The sequence below is a fragment of the Rhinoderma darwinii genome, chromosome 13 (genome assembly GCF_050947455.1).
Source record: "Rhinoderma darwinii isolate aRhiDar2 chromosome 13, aRhiDar2.hap1, whole genome shotgun sequence".
Classification (NCBI taxonomy): Eukaryota; Metazoa; Chordata; class Amphibia; order Anura; family Rhinodermatidae; genus Rhinoderma; species Rhinoderma darwinii.
Genome location: NC_134699.1, coordinates 9253333 through 9277159, shown reverse-complemented (window position 1 = coordinate 9277159; position 23827 = coordinate 9253333). Strand labels below are relative to the sequence as shown.

Below are 23827 nucleotides of genomic sequence, written 5' to 3'. Positions count from 1 at the left end.
TCATTTTTTTTATATGCATTGAATAAAAATGGTTGCTATATTATACATATTCCTTTAGGAGAGTTGCAGTAATCCCTAAATTTATGTAATGAATGAACTACTGATCAGATTCGGGTGTCTGCAAGAGGATATGTACTGCTATACTATGAATGGTTTGCCTCTCATCAGCATTTAGGGACTGTAGGCAAGTCTAATCATCCAGTAGACCCGTATCCCATGACATAATGTGGTCTATGCTAAAATACTGTAAGTGGTCTTCGGGTTTGGATAGCACTTGATAAAGGTGTTGGGTGTGTAATAGGTATTCCTTCGTGGACTTCTCGAACGAATCTGTAGCATATAGCGGCCGTGTTGCTTAATCTATCCAAATACTATTATGATTTGCCTAGGGGTCTATTCATAAACAGCAGCGGAGGTGGTAGTTGAGTCCGCTTATTCCAGATCATCTCATAGTGTAACTGCAGCGCGGTGATAGAAAACAAGACACCAATGATATGGAACGAGCAGCAGTGGAGGCGGTAAGATATTGTTCCCTTAAATCTTCTGTCTTGTGTGAATATGTGTAGGTTCTGTAGACGGTGATTGTAAGCTTTTTATATTTGAGGTTTACGTGCTGATTTTTATGTCGTAAGGAAGAGGGTGAGCAGATGAATCGTGTCCGTGGTCTTCAAAAATGACTTCCGCCAAGAGCTGATCCACACGTGGGCGTTGCGAGGAGGCTCATCACGGCGACCCTGGTCTTAGCTATTCTTATACACACACAATAACGTTACTTAACATTTCCATGTGTCTGCGAGTGGATGGAACGTCAATTCTCGAAGTTAACCAGACAATGACCACGTTTTATAAAAAGTATTTATTATTATGACATCAAACAGCGGCACATTCCTGATCACGTTATAAAACGGCAGAAGAGATTTGATACTTACCTCGCTCCTTTATCTAAATGACAACGGCGGGTGGATAAAAGTGATTTCTTTAAGCACAAGCTTCTTACCTGGTCCCTCAAAGGGCAATAGTTTTGATGGAATCGGGTCCTTTGCGCTTAGTGGGATGAGATACAGGTCCTTGATGTGTCGGTTGTTGTTGGCGACGACCCCGAAACGACCGCGGCTGCTGAAGTACGAGTAGAGCGAGATGTACGCCACCTCCTCCTCTTCTGTGGCGGGGTGAAAACGGATCAAGGACAGTTCCTGGAAACCAAAAACACAACGCTGGTACTCTATCATTCAATCAAAAAATTACCTAGGATTCCTTTAACCCGGCTTGAACGGGACTGGATAGGCGCCATATTATCAAATATTCTAGGACGGCCATAAAAACTTTTATTAAACTAATTTGTAACAGTAAAAAGAGAGGACGTCAGGAAGAGAACCCCCAAATAAAGTGTTAATGCAAAATCTGCAAATAGAATTATTTTAAAATTTGAGAATTTTTCTAATTCATTCTCTCTGCTTCTAGATGTTTTTATTTTAAAAATGTCACAAGTGCCAGATTAACGGATTTTCTGGACTATCAGAGGCCAGATTAAAGGAATTCTACACGCATTGGGCCACCGTACAACAGTTTCTTCATCTGTAATTTGCACGCCTACCTTTGACAAAGAGGATTTCAGTTTGCCCACATAATCCCACACAGTCTTTGGAGAGATTCTTCCACCGATGTGGATGGTGTCTGGCAAATCCTACATGAGACATAGATATATAAAGCATTAAATACCAGTTTACTAAACGCTTTTCGATATAGACAGGAAATTAGAAGAACTGGACACCAACCTCGTTCAGATACTCCACCGAGCCAGAAACGGGGAAGGCTTTGGTGACGAACTTGGCCACAGACTGCATGTTAATGAACCCTTTCCATATGGGGTTCAGACGAGAGAGGAAACCGGACGTATCTCCGTCTTGAGGTGACCGGATATCTTGTATGCTGTAAAGATGTAACCATAAAAAAAGAGGTCAGCCACACACATATGAATGATATCCTAAACCGCAGAGAAGGAGAAAGAGCTAAAGTTCTGGATTTCGACACTCAATATCAGTTTTGGCCACTAGGAAAGGTAATTCTCAAAGCAATTAATGGGGGGCAGTGAAAGAGCTACCTGAAGCTGTTCTTGTAACCGCTCAATAAAGCTGGGAATTTCACAGATCTTCTAATTTAGTGACTACTCCACACCCGGGTAAGGGAACCTGCCCAATGAACACACCAGGCTTTGGTTGCAATACAATATCTTCCTGGCCCATAGCCAAAGCATCGCATCACACCCATCTGTGGACTGATCCCCAGGCGGATGTTGGAAGATGCAGATCCTCTCAATACTGCGGGTCGTAAGGGTGTGTTTTAGCACCTACATGTCATGCTGCAAACCCTATACCTAGAGTGACGAATGTCACCATCACTGTTGGATGGACTAGTACAAAGTAAGGCCGATGACTGGGCCTTGTCCAGGATTAGGAAAACATGGCGGCCTTCTTCCAGAAACAGCGCCACACCTGTCCATGTGAGGTGTCTGGTGTTGTAGCTCAGCAGCATTAAACTGAATGGCACTAAACTGTAATACCACACACAACCTGAGGACAGGGGTGTCGCGGTTTGTGGAAGAAAGCAGCTCCTGGACAGCCCCTTTACCGCATGAACTGAGAACATCGGCTTCATCCTTTACAGGTGTACTGCCTACATGTCTTGTGTGTCATTTCCAGGTCCTTTCAGTCTAATAGAACGTGATTCTTTCATCTTCATCGCAGGTTAAGCCGTTTTGAGCCGCCTTCTCATGAGGACACGGTCAAAAGGAGACAGTCTCTTTATAAAATTTTCCAGAATTCCTGATTGGATCCACTCCACTATCTTTGGTAGGAAAAGTACAGACCTAGTTACTTCCCTGTGAAGCCCGTCTAAGGTTCCCCTGATTTCTTACGATGCGAGCCAATCCCATTTTGGCAGGGAATAATCGAACCCCACATGGAGCGAACACACAGCTGTTTGGATGACGCCTAAGGCTACATTTTATGGCGTGTATTATGTCCGCAAGACCGTAAAAGTCTATGGTGGTCTAAGTTTGGTTCACTGGAACCTTCAGGTCTTGTAGCCACGTTAGCCGGCCGGTGGGCTTCTCTAGACGAGCATACCGCAGCAGTATTTACCTGTCGTACCCCCCCCGTGGTTCTACTGGACAGAACATTGGTTTAGTAATACCACAGGAGATCCTGGTGTCGCATCCATAGGACAGACCGCTAAAAATAACTGCAGCATGCCAAGCAAAAGAAAGCTCTTAGGCAGCAGAGTCAGCTTGGATCCAAACATTTCCTACCAAAGATAGTAAAGCAGGAACACCTTCCCCAAAGAGAACAATTTCCTTCTGATGAGATCTAATCCGGAGTTTGTCCTCCCACTAAGCCGAACTCCTCTAGGCACAGCGGTATCGCACTTGTCCTTGGCTAGGGTTATCTAAGGGATTTAAAGGCCCTTGGTGTATAGGTGTGTATAATATATATATTTAGACTGTACACCTCATGTAAATGACCCAGGATCAGTACTCTATTGTTACCCGGCCTAGCTAGGACTATGTCAAATGGTGAGGCATGCACTGTATACGTTCCGTAAGAATCTCTGGACTACGCACTTGACATTTGGTGATGAGGATGATAAATATCGGATGTCGGACGTTGGCTTCATCAAGATAGACTTGGGTGTGCTGCCGACGGGAGGAGGCGGAGGCGGTGCTGGAGGGTCCTCATCTCGTGTAAGTTTAGGGCTCGCGTTGGGGGCGGCAGACACTCCAGAAGGTAGTGGTCGGTAGATTGCTCTTCTGGGGTCTCTACCAGATACAGTGACTGTGGTGACAGGGTTGGAAGGGGGTTGCGGATTAGGTAAAACTGGCTCAGGGTATGTGGGGGAAGCAATGGGTACGGGGGCTGTTTCTGGGACAGTCTGGTTGTTTTCAGCAGTCTCCATTGGTGTTTCAGGTTCATCTGGGGGTGGAGGCGGCTCGTCTACTTTCTCCGGTTCCGGTTTGGTTTCAGCCTTTTTAACAACGGTTGAGGAAGTGGTTTTCGGACGCTTGTTTGGGGGCTCATCATCAGCCGACATCTGACCTGCAAAGCGAGACAGAAGATTAAAGAGTCTCCACCGATCTGTGGAATGATCTAGAACCAGATCACTGTATGTGTTAAGAAGTAGTTCTTCCTTTTCTGGTTTCCTGGAAATCACATGAGGTAAATGGCTGCTCACCTGTACAGATTTTACAGTTCAGATCAAACAGATGGGCCCGGTGCTGACTCGTCGTGTCATTTAACATACTGGTAAATACATCGGGCAGAGCCATGCTACTCTTTTCTGGAGCTGGAGCCCGAGACGTTTCTTGCGGTTCCTAAAGCAGAGACAATCCGCGTTATAACAGAGTTCTTCCGGGTCATTCAATTTGTATGTAACACGTAATAACGAACAATTACAAAACTAAGTGATCTGACCAAAGGAACTGGACACATTACAATAACGAAGTGCGGACCAGACGTGAAAATCCACAACTCACTCAGGGGTTAAACCTGTTATTACATCTGCAAAGCATCTGATTGTTGAGAGTCCGGCTTCTTTAAGTGTCCTGTAAACGAGTGCCGGTCAAGGAGACGAGACAGCTCATTGATCGGCGGCCGTTTGCTCTGTTCACAAGGAGCCATGTATGGGGACGGGTTACTCCGATCGCTCGTCTCAGACAACGATAATATTTCCGGCTGCATATACGATAGTTTGCAGGGCATTGATCGGGGACGAGCGTTCTGTGAATGCTCCTTTGCCCGATAATTGGCCAGTGTAAAAAGGGCCTCAACTCATAGTGATGACCTGGAATTACCCAATAGCCGCTCATTTCACTGCAGGAAGTAAGCAGTATTATACGGCGCCAATTCAAATAGGGGACTTTATAATGTCCACAAACTCTGAGAACGTGGCATCATAAAGTGGTTGATCTGATGGGACTACGCCTTTTAAACAGCGACACCCGACATTTTTGCACCTACATTGGGGCTTAATCTATTCCATTTATTACCCACCGTATCAGTATCAGACATTGGAGGGGATTCCTCCATATCAAAGCCTGTATTCCTGGAAGAGTATTTATTTTCCCCCCGAGACTTCATCTTCAGAACCGCGTTCTATTGCAATGGTAGGAAAGATATAAAAAAAAAAAAAAAAAAAAAAAGTCAATTAGACAACACATAATTATATAACAAACGTGACCTTAAAATGGCTTTCAGGGGTTCACGGAGCAATAAAAAGAAAAAACGAACTAACTACATAATCCCGTTTTCCACCCTGAAGACCTTATTAGAATATTTGCTGCTTCTTTTTATCCCTCCTACGTGCCTCCTGGCAGTTAAATAGGGGCTGCGAAGTCTAGAAGAAAGCTTCCCAAGTAAAGGCGCATTTCTACGTAAACATAATGACGGCCATTGGTAATATATCGTTTGTTATTGTATGGGAAACACAGGCCTGCCTGCTCGGTCAGAGCGCTCTTTAAAAAGGGGTTGCCCAGGATTATTTATTTTTTTTTAATCAAAAATTTGCAACCACTGCATTCGGATATCGTAGGGCTGAGCCGCAATACCAGACGCAGAACGAGAGTCCGGAAGAAAGGCAAACCTTTTATTCTAACCCTGGACAATCCCTTTAAAGAAAGTAGTCTACAACCTTGGGGTGGGCTCGACGTATTACACGTATAACCATTAGAATGGAGATTTTTGGGAAATTTGATAAATAAACGTACCGATCTAGATGCGGGTTCTTTCCAGGAAGAAATCTTCTTTGACACGAGGTCTTCGGGCTTCAGACGCACCAATTTAGCCAATGGGATTTGTTCCCGGAGGACTCTGTGGAACAGCCCCTAAAATAAAAAAATAAAAAAAGTGTTCTTTAGTTTAAGCCTCAAACATATAAATTGCTTATTTTCATTGACAATCTCTAATTCATTTATCAGAGAGAATTAGAATTTATTGCACAGAGGAACAAGGAGGGAATCCAGAACAGAAAGAAATAAAAAGACCCATACAGAAAGGAGAAAATATTGCGCATGTAGAAGGCTGTACCTGATTTTTTGGATCCTTCAGGTTAAACATCAGGTTTCGGTACTTGCTCTTGTAGCGGTTGTCTGTAGCCTTAAAGAGGTTAAACATTTCTTTTTCAATGTTCACGGCGATCTTAGCGACCTCGTTCTCAGACATCACCAAGTCATCGCTGCCATTCACCCTGTGCACGGGGAGAGGGGGAAAAAAATACGTTTGTATTTCTTGTAATGCATGGTTATATAGCGCCCCTAACAGGTTTAAAGTGTAGCTGAACGTTTGACAAACATCTGACATGTCAGAAGTTTGGATTGGTGGGGGTCCGATCACTGAGACCCCCACCAATCACTAGAACGAAGCAGCTGAAACATTCGTGAAAAATCAGCTGCTTCGTTTCTGTTCGGCTTTTTCCGTAAAGCCGATGTATCGGAGTACGGGCTCATAGACTTTCTATTGGGTCCGTACACCGATACATTGATTTCCGGAAAAAGCCGAACAGACACGAAGCGGCTGAGCACTCACACGAGCACTTCAGCTGCTTCGTTCTAGCGATCTGTGGGGGTCTCAATGCTCGGACCCCCACCAATCCAAACTTCTGACATGTCACTATGGTATGTCAGAAGTTTGTCAAACGTTTAGCTGCACTTTAAATATAGGTTCAGCTTGTAAGTTATTATATAGCAGTTACCTAATCTATTATTAGAACGGTTTCCTATACAGGAAAGGGAATCAACAATCACACTTATAGGGCTGCAAGGAATTAAGAGGGGTTGTATAAGATTAGAAAAACATGGCCGCTTTATTCCGTAAACAGCATCTCTGGGTGATCTATCCTTATTTGCAGATCTGCTCCATTGAAGTGAATGGGGCTGAGCTGCAATACCCCACACAACCTGTGGTCAGGAGTGGCGCCGTTTTTTGGAAGAAAGCAGCTAGACAAACCCTTTAAAAAGTTCTTGACTTTTGAGCTGCAGATCTACTAGCTGTGTCCTGTCAATGGAGCAGCAGGCATCGGCTGAGATTAACCTGCATGTGATATTCCGATGACAGGCAAGCCCTGGGGAATTCAATTATTAGGAGGCTACCACTTGCAAGATTATGCTCACACGATTTGTTGGCAGAAATTTCTGCAACGGAAACCAGTCGTATTCGCAAGAATGGGGTTGTTTCTGCAGCATGTGCACGGATTCAGCCACATTTAGCAGAATACTTTCCACACATCTGCCGCGTGTGAACTCAACCTAAAGCGAGCGATCCTCTATTTTAGGGAATTTGCCAACATACAAGTCTTGGTTCACCTATAAATGCGGGCACGGGGTGACACTATGGGATTTTTGTTTCGGGTGTTGCGATGCCAGAAATAAAATAAATGTTAATTTCAGGCACTGCTGCAAAACTACACTGCAGTACGAGCAGCGATTGACATTCGTCTTGGTCACATGATATTAAACGCCCCATGTATGAGCCTAAAGGTGTGGTCTCTATTACACTACCCGGGTTCCCTCGAAGAGGCTTCTGAGCGCAGTACATTGGCCTGGGGGCTAGACACATATCCAAACCCATTTCTAAGACTAGTGAAGAAACCAAATCTTCCTCCCACACCTTTTCAAGAGAATCTCCTTCAGCGACCTCCGAATGTTCTGCCGCATCTGAACGTTAGGACCCGGTTGCGAGGAGCTGGATGTCGGCTTGGCGGAGACGTTGGAGGCTGGTGCCGAGGTTGCATTGGGAACGGAGGTGGGAGTTGCATTGGAAAGAGAAGCAGCCGGCTTCTTAGGCAAGGAGTTGGAGACGGTCTTCATGGTGGGTCCTGTAGATGATGATGATGGTTGAGTCTTCCTGGGGATTGGTGGTAATTTACTAATGGCAGAATAACTGGGAATGGCAATGGGTTTGATCGGTATTAAGTTTTTGATGCCGGTCGGATTCGGCGTTGTTGACGGTTTGATGGGAGCCAAGGGTGGCGTGATCTTCTTTAACATTGGAATTCTTGGTAGAGCAGAGATTGGCTTCATCACCAAGGACGTTGGAGAAGGAGGTGGCTTTTTAACAGGTGGGGTCGGAGTCTCCACTTTCTTTTCTGGTTCTTCGACTTTCGTTGCTGCAGAAAGTGGAAAAAAATAAATCCTAATATATTAGAAGTAGATTCATTAATAACAAAAAGTGGAGACCACTCAGGTCGATGTCGGGGTGTAAGTTTCATGGAGAGTGGATATAAAGTTTGTGTAAGGAATATTCGTTACAATATAAAAGCGTTCACAAAAATCATGGACGTCAACAGACGAGTAAGTCACATGATCAGCACACCAGCCGATCTTTTGGTCCTTCACTGCATCATATAACCTACAGCTAAAGCTACATACAGATCTCTCTCCAATCAGACTGATCTTACAGATAATGAAATACATACTACAATCGTGTAGATTGGCAGACAGATTTTTAAACCCATCAGATCAATTTAGATGGATATTGGTCTGATTGGATAGAAATTGGTCAGATATCTGTGCATGTAAGGGCACCTTTTGTTGTACACAAGAAGCTGAACCACATCGGACGCATACGTTACAGTCCCACTCATTCCTAGTGGGCTACTGCAAATATTAGGCTCTGTTCACACTACTGTCATGGCTGACCGGTATAACGGTTCTCAAATAGAATTCCAATAATCTATAATGGTGTACGTCAGGTTTCCTGGGTTTTTCACGCCAATAGTGCTGTGGACTGCTGAAGGAACCCAGCGAGTGTGAACAGAGCCTTAGGATATGTTCACATGACAGAATTTTGCTGAGTTGGCCGAGAATGCGCAGTAGAAATTGGAGGCTGATCCTTGGATTTCTGCCACAGTTTTGCAGTAAAACCAGCGGTGTTTCTGCCTGCAGGTTAGCCACATTCAATGGGGATAATCTGCGTGTGGCTGACCGAGGCCGTTTGTGACAGAATATGCAGCGAAAATGGCAGCAAGAAATGTTGCAAGGTCGTTTTTGGTTTTTTTCAGCGAGGCGGACTGCAATTTCACCCGATGAAAATTTAATCCCATATGAACAACAGGGTGGTTCACCTAATAAAGACAATAGGAGGCATTTTTCACGCCGATTCCAACGCGAAAAACAGGACGGAAAAAGGCCCTTTTGCACAAGTCAATGATCGGGTAAAGAAGTGTTCGTATGAAGTCCCGAAACGCCCTGTGTAAACAGGGCAAAGATCGGCTGATGAACGAACAAACGCTTATTCATCGACTCATCGCATCTTTTAATGCGGTCAAAAAAATTTAAAAAAAAATCGCTAGTCGGCAGCACATCTCCCTGCATAAACGTGGTGCAAACACACGATCATAGTAACGATTGTTTGTTCCCATACTGAACGGCCTTTGCTCCTTGTGAAAGGAGTAAACGAGCGCCGATTGACGTGCTGTATTGCTGATCGGCACTGGTTTAAGGTGGGTACACACGGGCAATATCTCCCAATGTAAAACCACCTTTAGATTCCAAAAAGTTCTTAGACGAGCGATGGGACACTTCAATCTAGAGATCAGTGGGAATTACAACCTGGTGGTCTTGTGACAGGTCAGCATATTGTTATTGCAGATGGGTCACATTAAGCATGAAACAATAGACCCTCTGATATAATGACACCATTTAATATTGTTACTAAAACAGGAAAAACTTTTGTTTTTTTAGTATCGCTCAAGTAGATGCCAAAAACAGTGAACTAATCTAAAAACGACAAGGTCCCACACAGCGCAATAGTGAAGGCAACGCCACGCAGAGCACGATTTTACAACTACTTTTCATCCAGCATTTTACATATAGATTATAAAAAACACTTAATGCATTTGAACAATCAATTTTAAAGGGAAAACATCCATTGTCAGAAGCTCAGTCACAACCTTGAAAACTTCATGGCTTTTGACAAGTTCTCAGACAACAATGCAAAATACAACCATCTACCAAAAAGAGAACACAAAGCCCAATATCAGCGATATGAAAGGATTCCATATTATGCAGGATTCTTTTCAGTACAAGCAATGGCTATGAGATGCGGATAAAAAGCTGTTACCACAGCACTATAGCAATTGTACTCATGGACCCCTATCGATGCCGCCCTATGATCTGTCAGAAGAGAATAGTGGAGAACATACAAAAGGGTATTTAGAGGACACACATGAAGGGAATATCCATATGACAAGCATTAAATGTCTAATAGGGGGAGAGGGTCCTATGGGAGTACCTAGAACCAAACACCAAAATGAGAGGAGACAGGAGGGAGAATTGGCCGAGCATGCCTATCATTAGAATACTCTTTTAGGACTTGTTCACACTGTTTTTTTTGCAGGCAGATTTTGATCTGTACGCAGCTTGCCGCTGAGTTTTTCACCCACGGCCATTGAGCGCCGCAGGCACAAACGCTTTCTCTGCCGCCCATTGAGGTCAATGGGAGGTCAAACACTTAAACGCCCGAAGATGGGCATGTTGCTTTTCAACTCTAGACCCGCCATCAAATCAGCTGATGTCTGGGGTCCAGCACCTGAAGCCCTGATGGTCGTTTCCCCTGCAGAGAAACGTGGCATTACGTAGCACCCATTCATTCACCTGAAGACCGACCATATAATACAAGTTACACTAGAACTTCTAGAGCCGTAGCTGCTATTTGCGTTCCACTATGGGTGGTGAAGGGGGTCAAATGACATCCATGTGCCCTTACAGGGATTATAAACAGAGATTATCCGGACGGGCCGACCCCTTTAAAACATTTTGTTTGTCAAAATATAAAATTAAATTACTCCACATTTTTTGTCATCTAAGATCTCTTGCCTGTGTCTCTTCTCTCAACCCCATCCACTCCTAATGCCGCCTTCTCCCTACCAGTTGATGATTTCCTATAGTGGCGACCATTCTATCTATACAAGGAGTAGACACTGTATCTGGTCACTGGTAACTAGTTTGTGCAGAACCAGGACATTGGACAAGGAGCTGCAAGAGATCGATCGATAGATGAGATCGAAGACTGCAAAACAATGCAATATCCAAAAATGGAGACAGCACTCTGCAAACACTAATGCCACTTAAACACTATAAATATGCATTGCTGCTGAATCTACTTACCAATGCTGGTTGCTACCAAGTATACATAGGCTTAGTCCCAGTTCTGGGGGTACAAACAGCATAGAGACCCACCATATAGAGGTCGACTTGTCCTGGCAGGTGGGCTCACACAATTTTATCAAAACGTGCGCTAAGAACCTCACTGTTAGTAGATTAAGCAGCAATGCGTATTTATTTATATTTAGTGGTATAGGTGGAAGTGTTCACATAGAGCGGTCGCCATTTTTGGATTAGATACATAGATTAGATAGAATGAACAGAAAAAAAAAAAAAAAGGTATGCCAAATAAAAAATTCTGTATACTAGTGTAAGTATTTTTGATGTATACCTAACGAGTTATTGTGACCCAAAATAAAATCAGGTAGCAGCTCTGAATATGAATAATGCATCTGTGGATCAATACATTTATGCCTAACTTAGGTACTCAAATTTTATGTATACAGCCAAGTTCCCTAATAAGCTCGTATCACCAGAATCTCCCCCTTTCCAACATGGAACAATTCAGGAATAGGGGAGAGCTCGAGTCCGCATAATACCCACCCTCTGCACTCTTTACTAGGTGGCAACCAATAATGAATAGACCTTTCTAGATGCACGATTTTTTTTACCTGCAAAACCACGCGACCAATAACAAGCAATTTGACAACTGGGTCCAACAACGTGCCAGCGCAGGTTTCAGCTGCATAAGTATGTATTCTATTCACGGCCACGTGCCCCACTCAAAAAATTAACCACTGAATTTTTTGGGGGAGAATATCTGGACGGCAGTGCATTTTATATTAAGCTCTATTGGAGATTTCAACCCTTGGTGACTGACCAAAACAATAAATCTTCTGCTTGCGCCTTTGGGTTTCTCTGTGGGGTGTTCATACTTTATTGTATACGTCCACATCATCAATGGTTTCATATCATACAAGAACTAATGGGCCAATCCAGTGGATATTACCATATATTTTACCAATATACCTTTACTAAAGAAACCAGAAGTATGAATATATGTAAGAAATCGGAAGACAAAAGGTGAGCCGGGAAGCCGTCACCTTTTACTACAACACAGGAGTCAGATAAATACATTACAGGAGTGTAGGTGGAGTTCACACATTTGACTCGGTTTTTGCCTCAATGTGCATCACCTACAGCAAGATGCGCAGGTTCGGCAGAATATCGAACCAGTCCTTTACGCTGAGCCATTTAGTGCTCTACCTAATCTAAAATAAATAAAAAATACTTAAAATTGGCTTCTGATCAACAAGTCTATATAGGGATATCTACTCAGATTGCAAGTACTTCATCAATGTTCAAATATCAGATGAGATCAATAACTACTGCCACCTACAGCAGAGCCAGTCCTCAACGTGAACCATCAAACCAGCTTTGGTTAATTCACCACTACATATCGTGGTACACAAGACGTTGCCCTACAACGTTGGGGGTGTTGGCCAATAGACCATTTCTAGGATATAGCACTAGCCACGAGGCATTGCACTCCATATGCATTTATGGTGTATAGCTTTTTGGGCATGCTCAAAAGGTTTTGGTCCCCATCACATTCATCTCAAAAAGGAAGTACATCCAATGGATGACGGCAAAAATACATTGCATGACAAGGCCTTCCGTTTTCTTCTTGAATCGTTTACATATAACCTGCTCAAGTCGATCGTCGTGAACGGTAGCCACCACCTTACGACAGCCTCTTGATTGCAGCAGGTTTGAATCCCTATTGAAGCGTAGTTCTTTTATGCATCTGCAGATATCCGGTCACTTGTATTGTAATCATAACTTTTTGCAGGATGTAGGTTTAGTGTAAGCAGTAAGGCAACCAAAGCTCTTTAAGACAAATAAATTACAGGCAAATGTGGCCAAAAGCCCCATTCGATAAGAATTATAGGCACATGCATAGTCCATGGATACCTGCAGATTACATGCGTTGATCTAAAGTTGTGATATGACCTGGTTTGTATTGAACTCATGAGATTTACGGCTACGAGGTGTACACTAGGGAATTGTCTGATAAGGGGGGGGGGGTAGCCTCTCGGACAGTTGGACACAGTCTTCCCTTGATTAGACAAATTCAGGGATAAATCAAGCCCCAAATTAGCTTCCATTTCAGTAAATACACTAGACATAATGGATAAAACTGGGCTACCAGAGCACCATATTCTGGTAGTTATTCACAGAATGCGTATCCGGACATGGACTTTACAGCGCTCCGGCTGACCGTGATCTCAGACGACTTGACTCTGGAAATCCAAGCTGCGACGATCTAGAACGTTTTGTTGGCCAGATATTGCTTCCAGATGAGGAACTTGTTCTTGACTGATGTAACCAAGACTACTGTTACATCGATGCTTCACTGGTACCATCCTGAGCCTGCGTCCAAAACTTCAGAGCTCTGATGTTGTTCTTCTTGAAAGAGGCTGGCGTAGCTTCAGGGCAGCAATTTGGTGATGTGATGGCTGTCAGGGGATGCCACCTACCATGTTGAAAATGACTGAGCTTTCAATTTATTTCACTTGCCCTACTGTTAGTGTTTTATGTACTCAATTATAGGTATGGCTGAATTGTTCTAACTCATAAGGGGCGTCCACTCACTTTTGACCATGAAGTCTGTGTGCGAGTTCGTCTTGCAGAGTAACATGATTTATAATCAGTCACAAAAAGTTTAACATAGGGGAAGGGGTGTGTTGAAAAAAATAAAATAAAAAAATGCACAAGATATATTACATTTTACTGATGTGTCTAAACCAAAAATAAGCTCCAATAAATCCCTTAGCCTGTTTACCTACAAATGAACTGTGATAGAGGATCAGTCGGAGACCTGAGAGAACTCCCACGAACCCTATACAAAAGGGTAGGGGATAAATGTGTGACCGCTAAAGCAACGGTGGGGCACGCGACCTGCCACTTCATTTAAATGTCTCTGCGAGATAAGAGTACAGCACTCAGCTCTCTTAGTCCCATAGAAGGGCACATGTCCGACCATCACTCCATTCGATTCGATGGAACTGACGGAGATGGCAGAGTACAGCGCTAGTTGCATGGAGTGGCAGGGTGCATGCCCGACATTCCATTTACAGGAGGGACACCAGTCCCCTGTTCTCCCGATCTGTGTGGGTCCCAGGACTAGGCATATATCCCCTATGCTGTGGATAGGATATATATGTGTTGTTCAGGAGAAAACCCCTTCAAATATTACTCAACTAATCCACGATTAAACAAAAAGTTCAGTTGCGGCATGTACGACTAACTTCTTGAACAGGACAGAACATACAGGGGCCACATGGAGACACTTCATCTCCCAAAGAACCCTCCCCCTCATGGAGACGTAGATTACAGCTAATGCCCCATAGCTTTGAACTATATGAAGATATGAATTTGAAACTAAAAGGTTTCTTTCAAGACTTGCTTAATTTGACTGGCAACTAAACTAGTGGCATATTAGTGACATGTCAGATGTCTTGATCAGTGGGGGAGGGCGGGTTTCGAGCACCGAGACCCCCACCGATCATTAAAACGAAGTGGCAGAAGGACTTGGCCGAGCGCTGTGCCGCTTCGTTTAGGATCAGTTTTGCTCAGAAAGCAGAGCGAGCGGTGTACGGACTTAGAATTTCTATTGAACACGTACGACATTCCGATGAAAGCGGATAAAAAAAAGTAAGCGGCACAGCACTCACTCGAGCGCAACTGCAGCTTCATTTCAGGAATCGGTGGGGGTATCAGTGCTCAGACCCTCACCGATTAAATTTTTGTCATGTCAGATGTTTTGTTTACCCTTTAAGCTGAAAATGCATTTGGTACCAGTTCCCAGTGCCTCCTAAACTTCCCCCTACCCGACACTAAACTATAAAGTAAGGCTGGGTTCACACGTAGCGTAAACACTGACCAATTTCCGCAGCATTTACAGCAGCAGCAAAGTAAATAACTTATTTTTTCGGCAGCGTGTGGCTGAGATTTGCGAACACTGAAAAGTCATGCAAAAAAGTGTTCTGTGGTGAGACTTTCAATTTTGCAGCATGTCAATTTATGCTGCGGGTTCTGTGCAGACGCTGCACGTTTAACCCAGATTTCATGGGAAGCATAAATTCTGCAACAGAAGAGTTTCGTTTACACTGCATAAATGCTATACAACGTGAAAACGCAGTAAAACCCGCCAGTGCACATTCTTTTCTATAATCAATGTGAAACACTAAATCCAAAACGGGAATAGCGATACACGCAGCAAACACACACTATTTGCTGCGGATTTCGGTGACAGATTTACCAGCGTTTTTTGAGATTTCACTGCAGATTTACTGTTGCAGAAAATCTGCAGCGTATCCTGTGTGGGAACAAACTCTAAAGGCCCTTTTACACGGGCTGATAAGCGGCCGGTGCCGCGAGCGCCAATCAACAAGACATCGTTGACCGGCGCTCGTTTGCTCCTGTCACACGCAGCTATGTATGGGGACGAGCGATCATTACTCCGATCACTCATCCCCATACATCACTTTGGCAGCATGCTCCGTTTAGAGATGTGCGACACAACCAGATGATCAACCGTTTGCTCGTTCATCTGCTGATCGTTCTCACAGGGCAATTATCGGCAACGAGCGTTATATGAACTCTCGTCTGCTCGATAATAGTCCTGTGCATAACCCCCTTTAGTGTATTTAAAAAAAACTGCTTGCCATGAATAAACTATTTTCCCACGCATTTTGAACCCGCCGGGAGGACCGATTTGTCAGAACTAGACGTTTGTACCCCCCCCCCTTTGGCGGTCGGGCATTTTCGATTTCTCAACATCTCTGACATGAACATGTTTAAAGAGGGAAAATCCATCTTAGGGATGTTCACATGCCGACGAATAAAAGTGGCCGGATCATATCATCCGGGAAGTTCACTCCCTATGACAAAGTGCAGTTACACAAGAAATCGATATTTCCAGTGTTGGAGGAGTTTGTGCTAAAACCTCTCACCGATTACATATTGAGACTTCTGTCCATTTGATGTGACAATGTTTGGCTGGATCTCCAGAAAAAAATACGTAATATTATGTTCCAAGGAAACCTGTATGTAGTTCGAGTACCGTCTCAGTATTTAGCCCCATTATAAGTAAAAAGTCGCAGATGACCAAGCAGTATAGAGGGCATATAAAAACTTGCAATATCTAGGACAGCACTCGACTGTTCAGATCCCATGGAAATACCTACAGGGACAGCCTAAGTTCCCCAACATTGGAAGAAACCAATATTAAAAAAACACTGAAGGTTTTCAATGATCCAGGTCACCCATAGATAAGCAGTGACTGGTAGCCACTTATCTCCCTCCTCTTTCCCATTAACACAGTATGGCAGCCATGTGCGGAACCTCCTGTGCATGTTAAAGGTGTAGCCAGAGCCGATAGGGGCTGGTTGTATAAACCCCACGTTATGTGCAGGTTTATATACTGACCCAGTCCAACATTAACTACTAAGACAACGGTTCTAATGGGTTTGATTTCCAATGGGGGGGGGGGGGGGGTGACATTAATCCATAGGAACTGCAATCCATGACACAGACCTCCCAGAACTAATGCCACTTAATCCTGCTTAGCAGCAAATGAAATAATTAACGTGATCAGAGGTTACGATGGCACTGGCAGCCGCTATTCCCAGCAGGGCCACAATCTTCTCCACAGCTGACATTCAGGTTATCAGCTTTATTGTGACAAGGTTTTCTGGAGGGATCTCCTTCGATGAACATTTTTCCCTGCAAAGGTTAAATTGTAGACTTACTGTGGATATCATTTAAAACCTGCAGCAAGATCAGCATCGCATACACCCCTCTAACTTGTCCACCAAAGTGTGCAAAAGAGGACGATGACGACCTGAAGCTTGTCGCAACTTCTTGTCATACTGGTATAAATAGACCTAGCATCACAGCTCTTTATTGTGTAGTGTGTACCAGCCGTGTTACACTAGTGGAGCACATTATAGGCAAGCTGCCCCCCAGAGAGCGCCTCCTTAGCCTGAAAATAATGGCCGCGGCCATGTGTACGGCCCGCGACTGACAGTCCGCTGCCGTCAGACCCGAAATTCATGGCCCTGCACATGGCTACGGTCGTGTGCATGAGGCCTAAGGAAGCAAAAGATAATATAGGGGTTTTTAGCAACTACATACTACGATGGCATGATAAATGGCATCACCTAACAAAACCAGTGACAGTCTGTTAACTAAACTAGAATTGCCGCAGCTCGAGGGCCGGCAGTGGCTTCTGAGGGCATGTTCAGTAATGCTCAGGAAACAGGAAGTCAGCACAAAAATGAAACATTTTAGGATTATAGGAACAGGAAAAATCCTGGATTCCAACAAAGTTTCCAGAAAACAATATAAAGCTAAAGTGTACCTTCAGTTATAGAAAACTTCTGACAGGTCAAAGACATATCATAAGTTCTCATCCATAAGGGTTCGGCCGCGGATTCTCCCACCATATAACTCAGGGGCTGCAGCGCTGTGGGGAGAGGTGATTGGCTATATACTTGCATTATGATCTTCACACGTCTCTCCAGAAAGAGGATGCAAGATACTGAAAGAGCACACAAGTACCTTAGATCTACCGACTGGTAGGCTCAGCAGCTAAGGGGCCATTACAGTTACTGGCCAAATCATACCGATTTGTGCTGGATCTTCGGTGAGGGTTGGGTTGTATTGGCAAGGAAGATTTGGCTACAATACTGGCACCACACATTTTAATATTGGGGAACCAAAAAAGTTAAATTTTATTGTTTGATCAGTCCAGGCCGATTTGGGCCTAGCTGGCCAAATTATTTTTTCTCCAGTTTTTTCATCCTCACATTCAAGAGTCAATGTTATTTTATCATCAGTGTAGCTGCATGTGTTCTCCTGCAGGACTTCTTTAATGGCTCTACTCTGCGGTACATATAAAATGAAAGGGCAACTAAACGTGCAACAAACTTGTGACATGTCAGAAGCTTTGATTGGTGGGGTCCGAGCACAGAGACCCCCCCCCCCCCTCCAATCGCTAAAACAAAGTAGCAGAAGTGCTTGTGTGATCGCTCAGTTTCTGTTTGGCTTTTTCCAGAGACCAAAGTAGGGACGTAGGGAATCAATTAAAAGTCTGAGCCCCTACTGCGCTACATCGGCTTTCCGGTAAAAAAGCAGCACAGAAACAAAGCGACTGAGCGCTCACACGAGCACTTCGGCCGCTTTGTTTGAGCGATTGGTGGGGGGTCTCAGTGCTCTATGACACGCCAGAAGCTTGTTGAACGTTTCGTTACCCTTTAAAAGATTAGCTTTTATTCATTTTATCGGCCGGAATAAAAAAACAAAAAACACAAAATCCACAGTCCCCCCTTCAACTGGTTAACTTTATTTTACGGGTTTGTATTGATGTGGCGATACCAAATATGTTCACTTTTAGTACTTTTGCACAATAAAAACATATGTAAAAAAAAGTCAAACTATGTGACGCTGAATTCCTAGAGCCAGAACTCTTAGGCCCATATCACAGTATTTTGGCGCCGATTGTGCTGCGGAAACCGCGTCTGAATCAGAACCAAAATCCCCCCCATTGATTTCAACGGGAGGCAGAGGCGTTTTTTTTCCACGGGTGGCTTTAAGTTGCTCGCGGGGGAAAAAAACAAAAACAAAACGGCATATCCTTTCTTGCCACGTTCCGCCTCTGACCTCCCATTGAAATCAATGAGGCAAAAAAACAAACCTGCAGTGCTGGTTTCCAAGCATATTTTGCCACATTTTTCACCCACGCTCCTCCTGAGCCACGGGTGAAAAACGTGGCAAAAAAAAGCGCAGTCAGGTCAATTCCTTCAGGAATTTTGAGCCAGATTTTTTTCCGGCCTGCAAAGAATTCCGTGAACTAGGCCTTGTGTGTCTATTTTGGAGGAGTTGTAGTTTTTATTTGTACCATTTATTGACTCCTTTTTATAATATTAATAAGTTATCTAAGCTAGTTTACAGGTCGTTACAATTAAGGCAATTCCGATTACCGTACATATATTTCTATGGTTAACAGTTTAAAAAGAAAATTTTTTATTAAAAAAAAAAAACAGGGTTTATTTTTTTAGGGGGAAGACGTAATTGTACTTTTTTTTTATCCCACTAGGGGACTTGAAGCGGTGATCCTTTGATTGTTTCTATAGTACTTTGTATTCCACAGCATTATTGCCTGTCCGTGTATCATTGAGAGACAACTTATTAGGTCATGCCTCTGGCTTAATAGACCGATACAGAGAGCAGACCTGGGGACATGGTAACCCATTAGCACCGCGCAATCTGTCAAACACCTAAGATGTCGCGGTCAACTCGAGCACCTAAAGCGTTAAACCGCCAGGATTGTAGTGTTCAGATCAAGGAAGCTGGGGTGGGAGATTAGGTCTGTACTACATCCGCCCTCTTGCCGCTGATTTTGTGGGTACAGTGGGCAGTACTTGCACCCGCCTGTGACTAACATTAAACGACAAGTGATGGTTAGATCAGTCATGTGAAAACTACTCCCAGGTTAGGTGATAAAATGTTAGAGCAACAGAGGTCCAACTACTTAGGACTTGCACCAATTGCTAGAGTTGAGGTCCCTCTTCCTGCATCATCAGGGTGACCATGGTGAGGAGCATTGGCCGAGCAGGTGTGCCGACATTACTCTATGGAAGATACAGAAGTAGTCCAGCAAACTCACTTTGGTGTTTACAGTGAGCTGGCCCAGGTGTACCCAGTTCTAGCGAGTAGTGGTGGTCTCACCTCCACCAATCTAACATTTATCACTTATCCTGTAGTTAGGTGATGTTATCCATGGGAAAAAATAACCTTTACCTTATGCATTACCGCTTTAGAGTACTTGCAAGTTAACCAAGACAAACACATGGGAAGGGGAAAAATAATGCCAAAAGCTGGTCAGTCATAGGGCTGGGTTTACATGTCAGGGCAATATTTTTCTGCAAGTTGAGGCAAAAACACAAAATGCTTTTTGACCATGACGTGTGAACCCAGCCTAACAGTTGGATTAAAGGAGTAATCCGGGGACCAAAAATTGCATTGCAATAATATATTTATGTGAAACGAAGTAACTTACTATTGCACTTTAATTTACAATTCTGTACTAAATGGTGCAGTTCAAACCTCATGAATTATTCAGGAAGTGCTGGAGCTTTTCTAATAATGGTGACGCTCCGACACGGTCACACGTGACTGACCTCTTGCTTCATGTGTTGTTCGTGAGAATGACCGCAAGGGGCTGTCACATTGCCTATTGCTGGAGTCCCAAGCAGAGCATCAGTTAGCGCTGTGCCTGGGACTCCAGTACTGCTACCAATGTCCATATTTGGTCAATTCAGGGGTTTCCCCATCGCTGGAGCCCCCCGAGCAGAGCAACTTCTGCCCAGGTCATGGTCACTGTCCATATATGGACAAGGATGTCAGCATAGTACTGGAGTCATAGAGCAGAGAATAAGCTAATGCTTTGCTCGGGGATTCCAGGACTTCTGCCCACGGGGGCTCCAGCGTTGGGAAACCCCTGAATTGACCGTGTCGCAGCGTCACCATTATTAGAAAAGCTCCAGCACTTCCTGAATAATTCATGAGGTTTGAACCGAACCATTTAGTACAGAATTATAAATTAAAGTGCAATAGTAAGTTACTTCGTTTCACATAAATATATTATTGCAATGCAATGTTTGGTGCCCGGATAACCCCTTTAAGGCTTGCCTTTCAGCCATCTTCCCCATTGCCCCATTAACATGTACATTTAGCAGACCCTGTTATTTCTGTGGAAGAGATCAGCTTGTCCTCCTACACGTTAGGTCAGCGGTGTTTAACTCACTGGAAACTCCCACTAAAAATCTTAGCGTCTATGGCCAGCTTATGCTTCTATACTGTGGAAACGCGTTTCTATGGTTTAGGACAGGAGATAGCAAGGTATCAGTAGTCCAGATGTGTGGGATGTCTCCATAGCACTTTATTATGCATTAAATATTGGCTTCTATATTATGCATTCTCTAGGAATCACATGCAGCAATGTCATCACATGACATATGTTGGCGCTAGGGATCTTGCCACGCCTGTAACTACAAACCTCAAGACGTAATCATATACAAAGCTCTGTAAAAAAAAAAAGTTTGTATGCGATTTTAAGAAAAACATTCTGGAAAAACCACCTTTTCATCATCTTCCAAAAGAGAATGAAGATGGGAGGGTAATGTTGGCTCAGTACACATTTGCAATTTAAATTACAAGCTCAGACGGTTTAGTATATTGATTTGTTGACGAGCGTAGATAGAAAGCTGCTTGCCAACGCTCTAGGATAGTAGAGACTAAAGTGTACCAAACCTTTACCTTTCAAGGTCTTCTGACTTATCCACAGAGATCAGGATATAGCTTCAATATACTGCTGGGGTAGACCCCATAATCCTCCAGATTTTCCTGCTTGGTCTGGAACCAGTGGAGGTCATGACAAGAGCAATGAGCATACTCTTAACCTGGTCACCCAGCGCAAGTAAAAAATTTGTGTAACATCACCGTAGCTAAGGCCTCACATTGACCGGCATCTCCATAAGTGAAGATATGGGGCTTCCACTGGCCACGAAAGCCAAAAATTGATTAGGTCTGTGCAGCAGATACGCTTGTCCAAAAACCGGGATCCTACAGGTGTTCGGTAAAACCAATGTTCTCAATTGCACAAAAACAGACATGGAAAAGTTTGCTGCCTGATCGTTCTAATACCACTGCAGTGGCAAATGCTTGTACATACAACGAATAAAAAATAACTATATTACTACACCTTCATGTAAATATATAAAAACCAACAAGACATTTATATGTGCCACGCATAACTAACGTTGCAAATCGTAATCAGATTGTCATTTGAATATAGAAATTATTTTATCCAGCAACACCACATTTGTCTTTGTACTAATCTACACAGCAGTACAGTTTGAACAAACCATGTCATGGTAATCTCAAATCACAAACCTCTTACTATCAAACCAGAGGTCAGAACTACTTTTTTTTTTTTTAAATGAAAAGTTTAAAGAGAACCAGCCACCTTCCAGTTTGTTTTAATCAATTTATTTTTCATTCTTTAAAGAGGCTCTGTCACCAGATTATAAGTGCCCTGTCTCCTACATAATCTGATCGGCGCTGTAATGTAGAGAACAGCAGTGGTTTTTATTTTGAAAAATGATCATTTTTGAGCAAGTTATGAACAATTTTAGATTTATGCTAATTACTTTCTTAATAGACAATTGGGCGTTTACCTTTTTACCAAGTGGGCGTTGTAAAGAGAAGTGTATGACGCTGACCAATCAGCGTCGTGCTCTTCTCTTCATTAATTTTTAGCTGTACTCGCAGCACAGCGTGATCTCGGTAGATCACACTGTGCTGTCACATACTCCAGCATTCATTTTACCAGTGTCTTGAGAGTGATCTCGCGAGATTACGTTGTGCTGTGTGAGTAAGTCCCACAGAAACTTTACCGAAGTGTCGGGAGTGTGAATAGACATCGCATCCTGCCTGGAGGGGATGTCTATTCACTCTCAAGACACTTCGGTAAAGTTAATGTGGGAGCATGTGACAGCACAGCGTGATCTCACGAGATCACGCTGTGCTGCGAGTACAGGTAAAAATGAATGAAGAGAAGTGTATGATTGGTCTGCGTCATACACTTCTCTTTACAACGCTCAGTTGGTAAAAAAAAACAAAAAAAAACCCGCCCAGTTGTCTATTAACTAATTAGCATAAATCTAAAATTGCTCATAACTTGCTCAAAAACGATCCTTTCTAAAACTAAAAAACCACTGTTATCTACATTACAGCACCGATCAGACTATGTAGGAGATAGGACACTTATAATCCGGTGACAGAGCCTCCTTAAAGATCGGTATATTCAGTAGCTGCTGTAATTTTGAATGCATTAACATTGGGAGGTCTTTAAGGGTAGGTCTGCCGAGGAAGTCCATTTACGCGTCGTCGTTTGACAACTGTCAAACGACGACGCGTAAATTACAGGTCGTCTGCACAATACGTCGGCAAACCCATTCAAATGAATGGGCAGATGTTTGCCGACGTATTGTAGCCCTATTTTCAGGCGTAAAACGAGGCATAATACGCCTCGTTTACGCCTGAAAATAGGTCGTGTGAACCCAGCCTAAAGAAAAAGCATGTGTCCTCCTCAGATTCTTCTCTAGTAAACTCCCAAGTCAGCATAGACCAGGAAACAATACACGAGAGCAATAATCTCCTATTAAAAAGGGGTTACCTGGGACCTTTATAAAAAAAAAAAAAAAAAAAAAAAAAAACAGCAGGGGAGGGGTTGGTCTAAAATAATAAGCTCACCCCTTCAAGTGTTCCCCGCTTTAGGACATGGATTGTTCATCAGTCACGTGTGTTTACAGCCAATCACTGGCCTCAGCGGCACATGACCAGTGAACAGCTTGTGACTGCTGCAGGAGCTTCTGGGACCTAAGCCATGGCATCAGGCAGAAGCAAAGGGAAATTCAGGGGGTGACAGTTCGTTTATTTTACACCACCCCCTGCTGCCAATTTTAAATAACCCCTTTAAAGCCAATTGAGGATTGTTTGTGGAGAGAAGGACTGCGGCTGTGTCTCTAGAGTGAGATGCTAAATTAGCACCCTCTGCACAGCTAGGGACGAATACAAAAGGCATATCCCTTAATTTACAGTATA

At 43.6% G+C, this 23827-nt stretch overlaps 1 protein-coding gene across 2 annotated transcripts in view; it reads right to left on the bottom strand.

Moving 5' to 3' along the window:
* The window catches only part of DIDO1 (death inducer-obliterator 1), a 71182-nt gene that overhangs the window by 4204 nt on the left and 43151 nt on the right, over nt 1–23827 (bottom strand). For both annotated transcript variants that reach the window (XM_075846737.1, XM_075846738.1), the window contains 9 exons: nt 7656–8154; nt 6078–6237; nt 5759–5875; nt 5046–5147; nt 4228–4366; nt 3620–4091; nt 1776–1929; nt 1595–1684; nt 998–1193 (listed from right to left, as the gene is read on the bottom strand). In XM_075846737.1, coding sequence (XP_075702852.1) covers nt 998–1193; nt 1595–1684; nt 1776–1929; nt 3620–4091; nt 4228–4366; nt 5046–5147; nt 5759–5875; nt 6078–6237; nt 7656–8154 — 1929 coding nt within the window. The remainder of the gene's footprint in view (nt 1–997; nt 1194–1594; nt 1685–1775; nt 1930–3619; nt 4092–4227; nt 4367–5045; nt 5148–5758; nt 5876–6077; nt 6238–7655; nt 8155–23827) is intronic.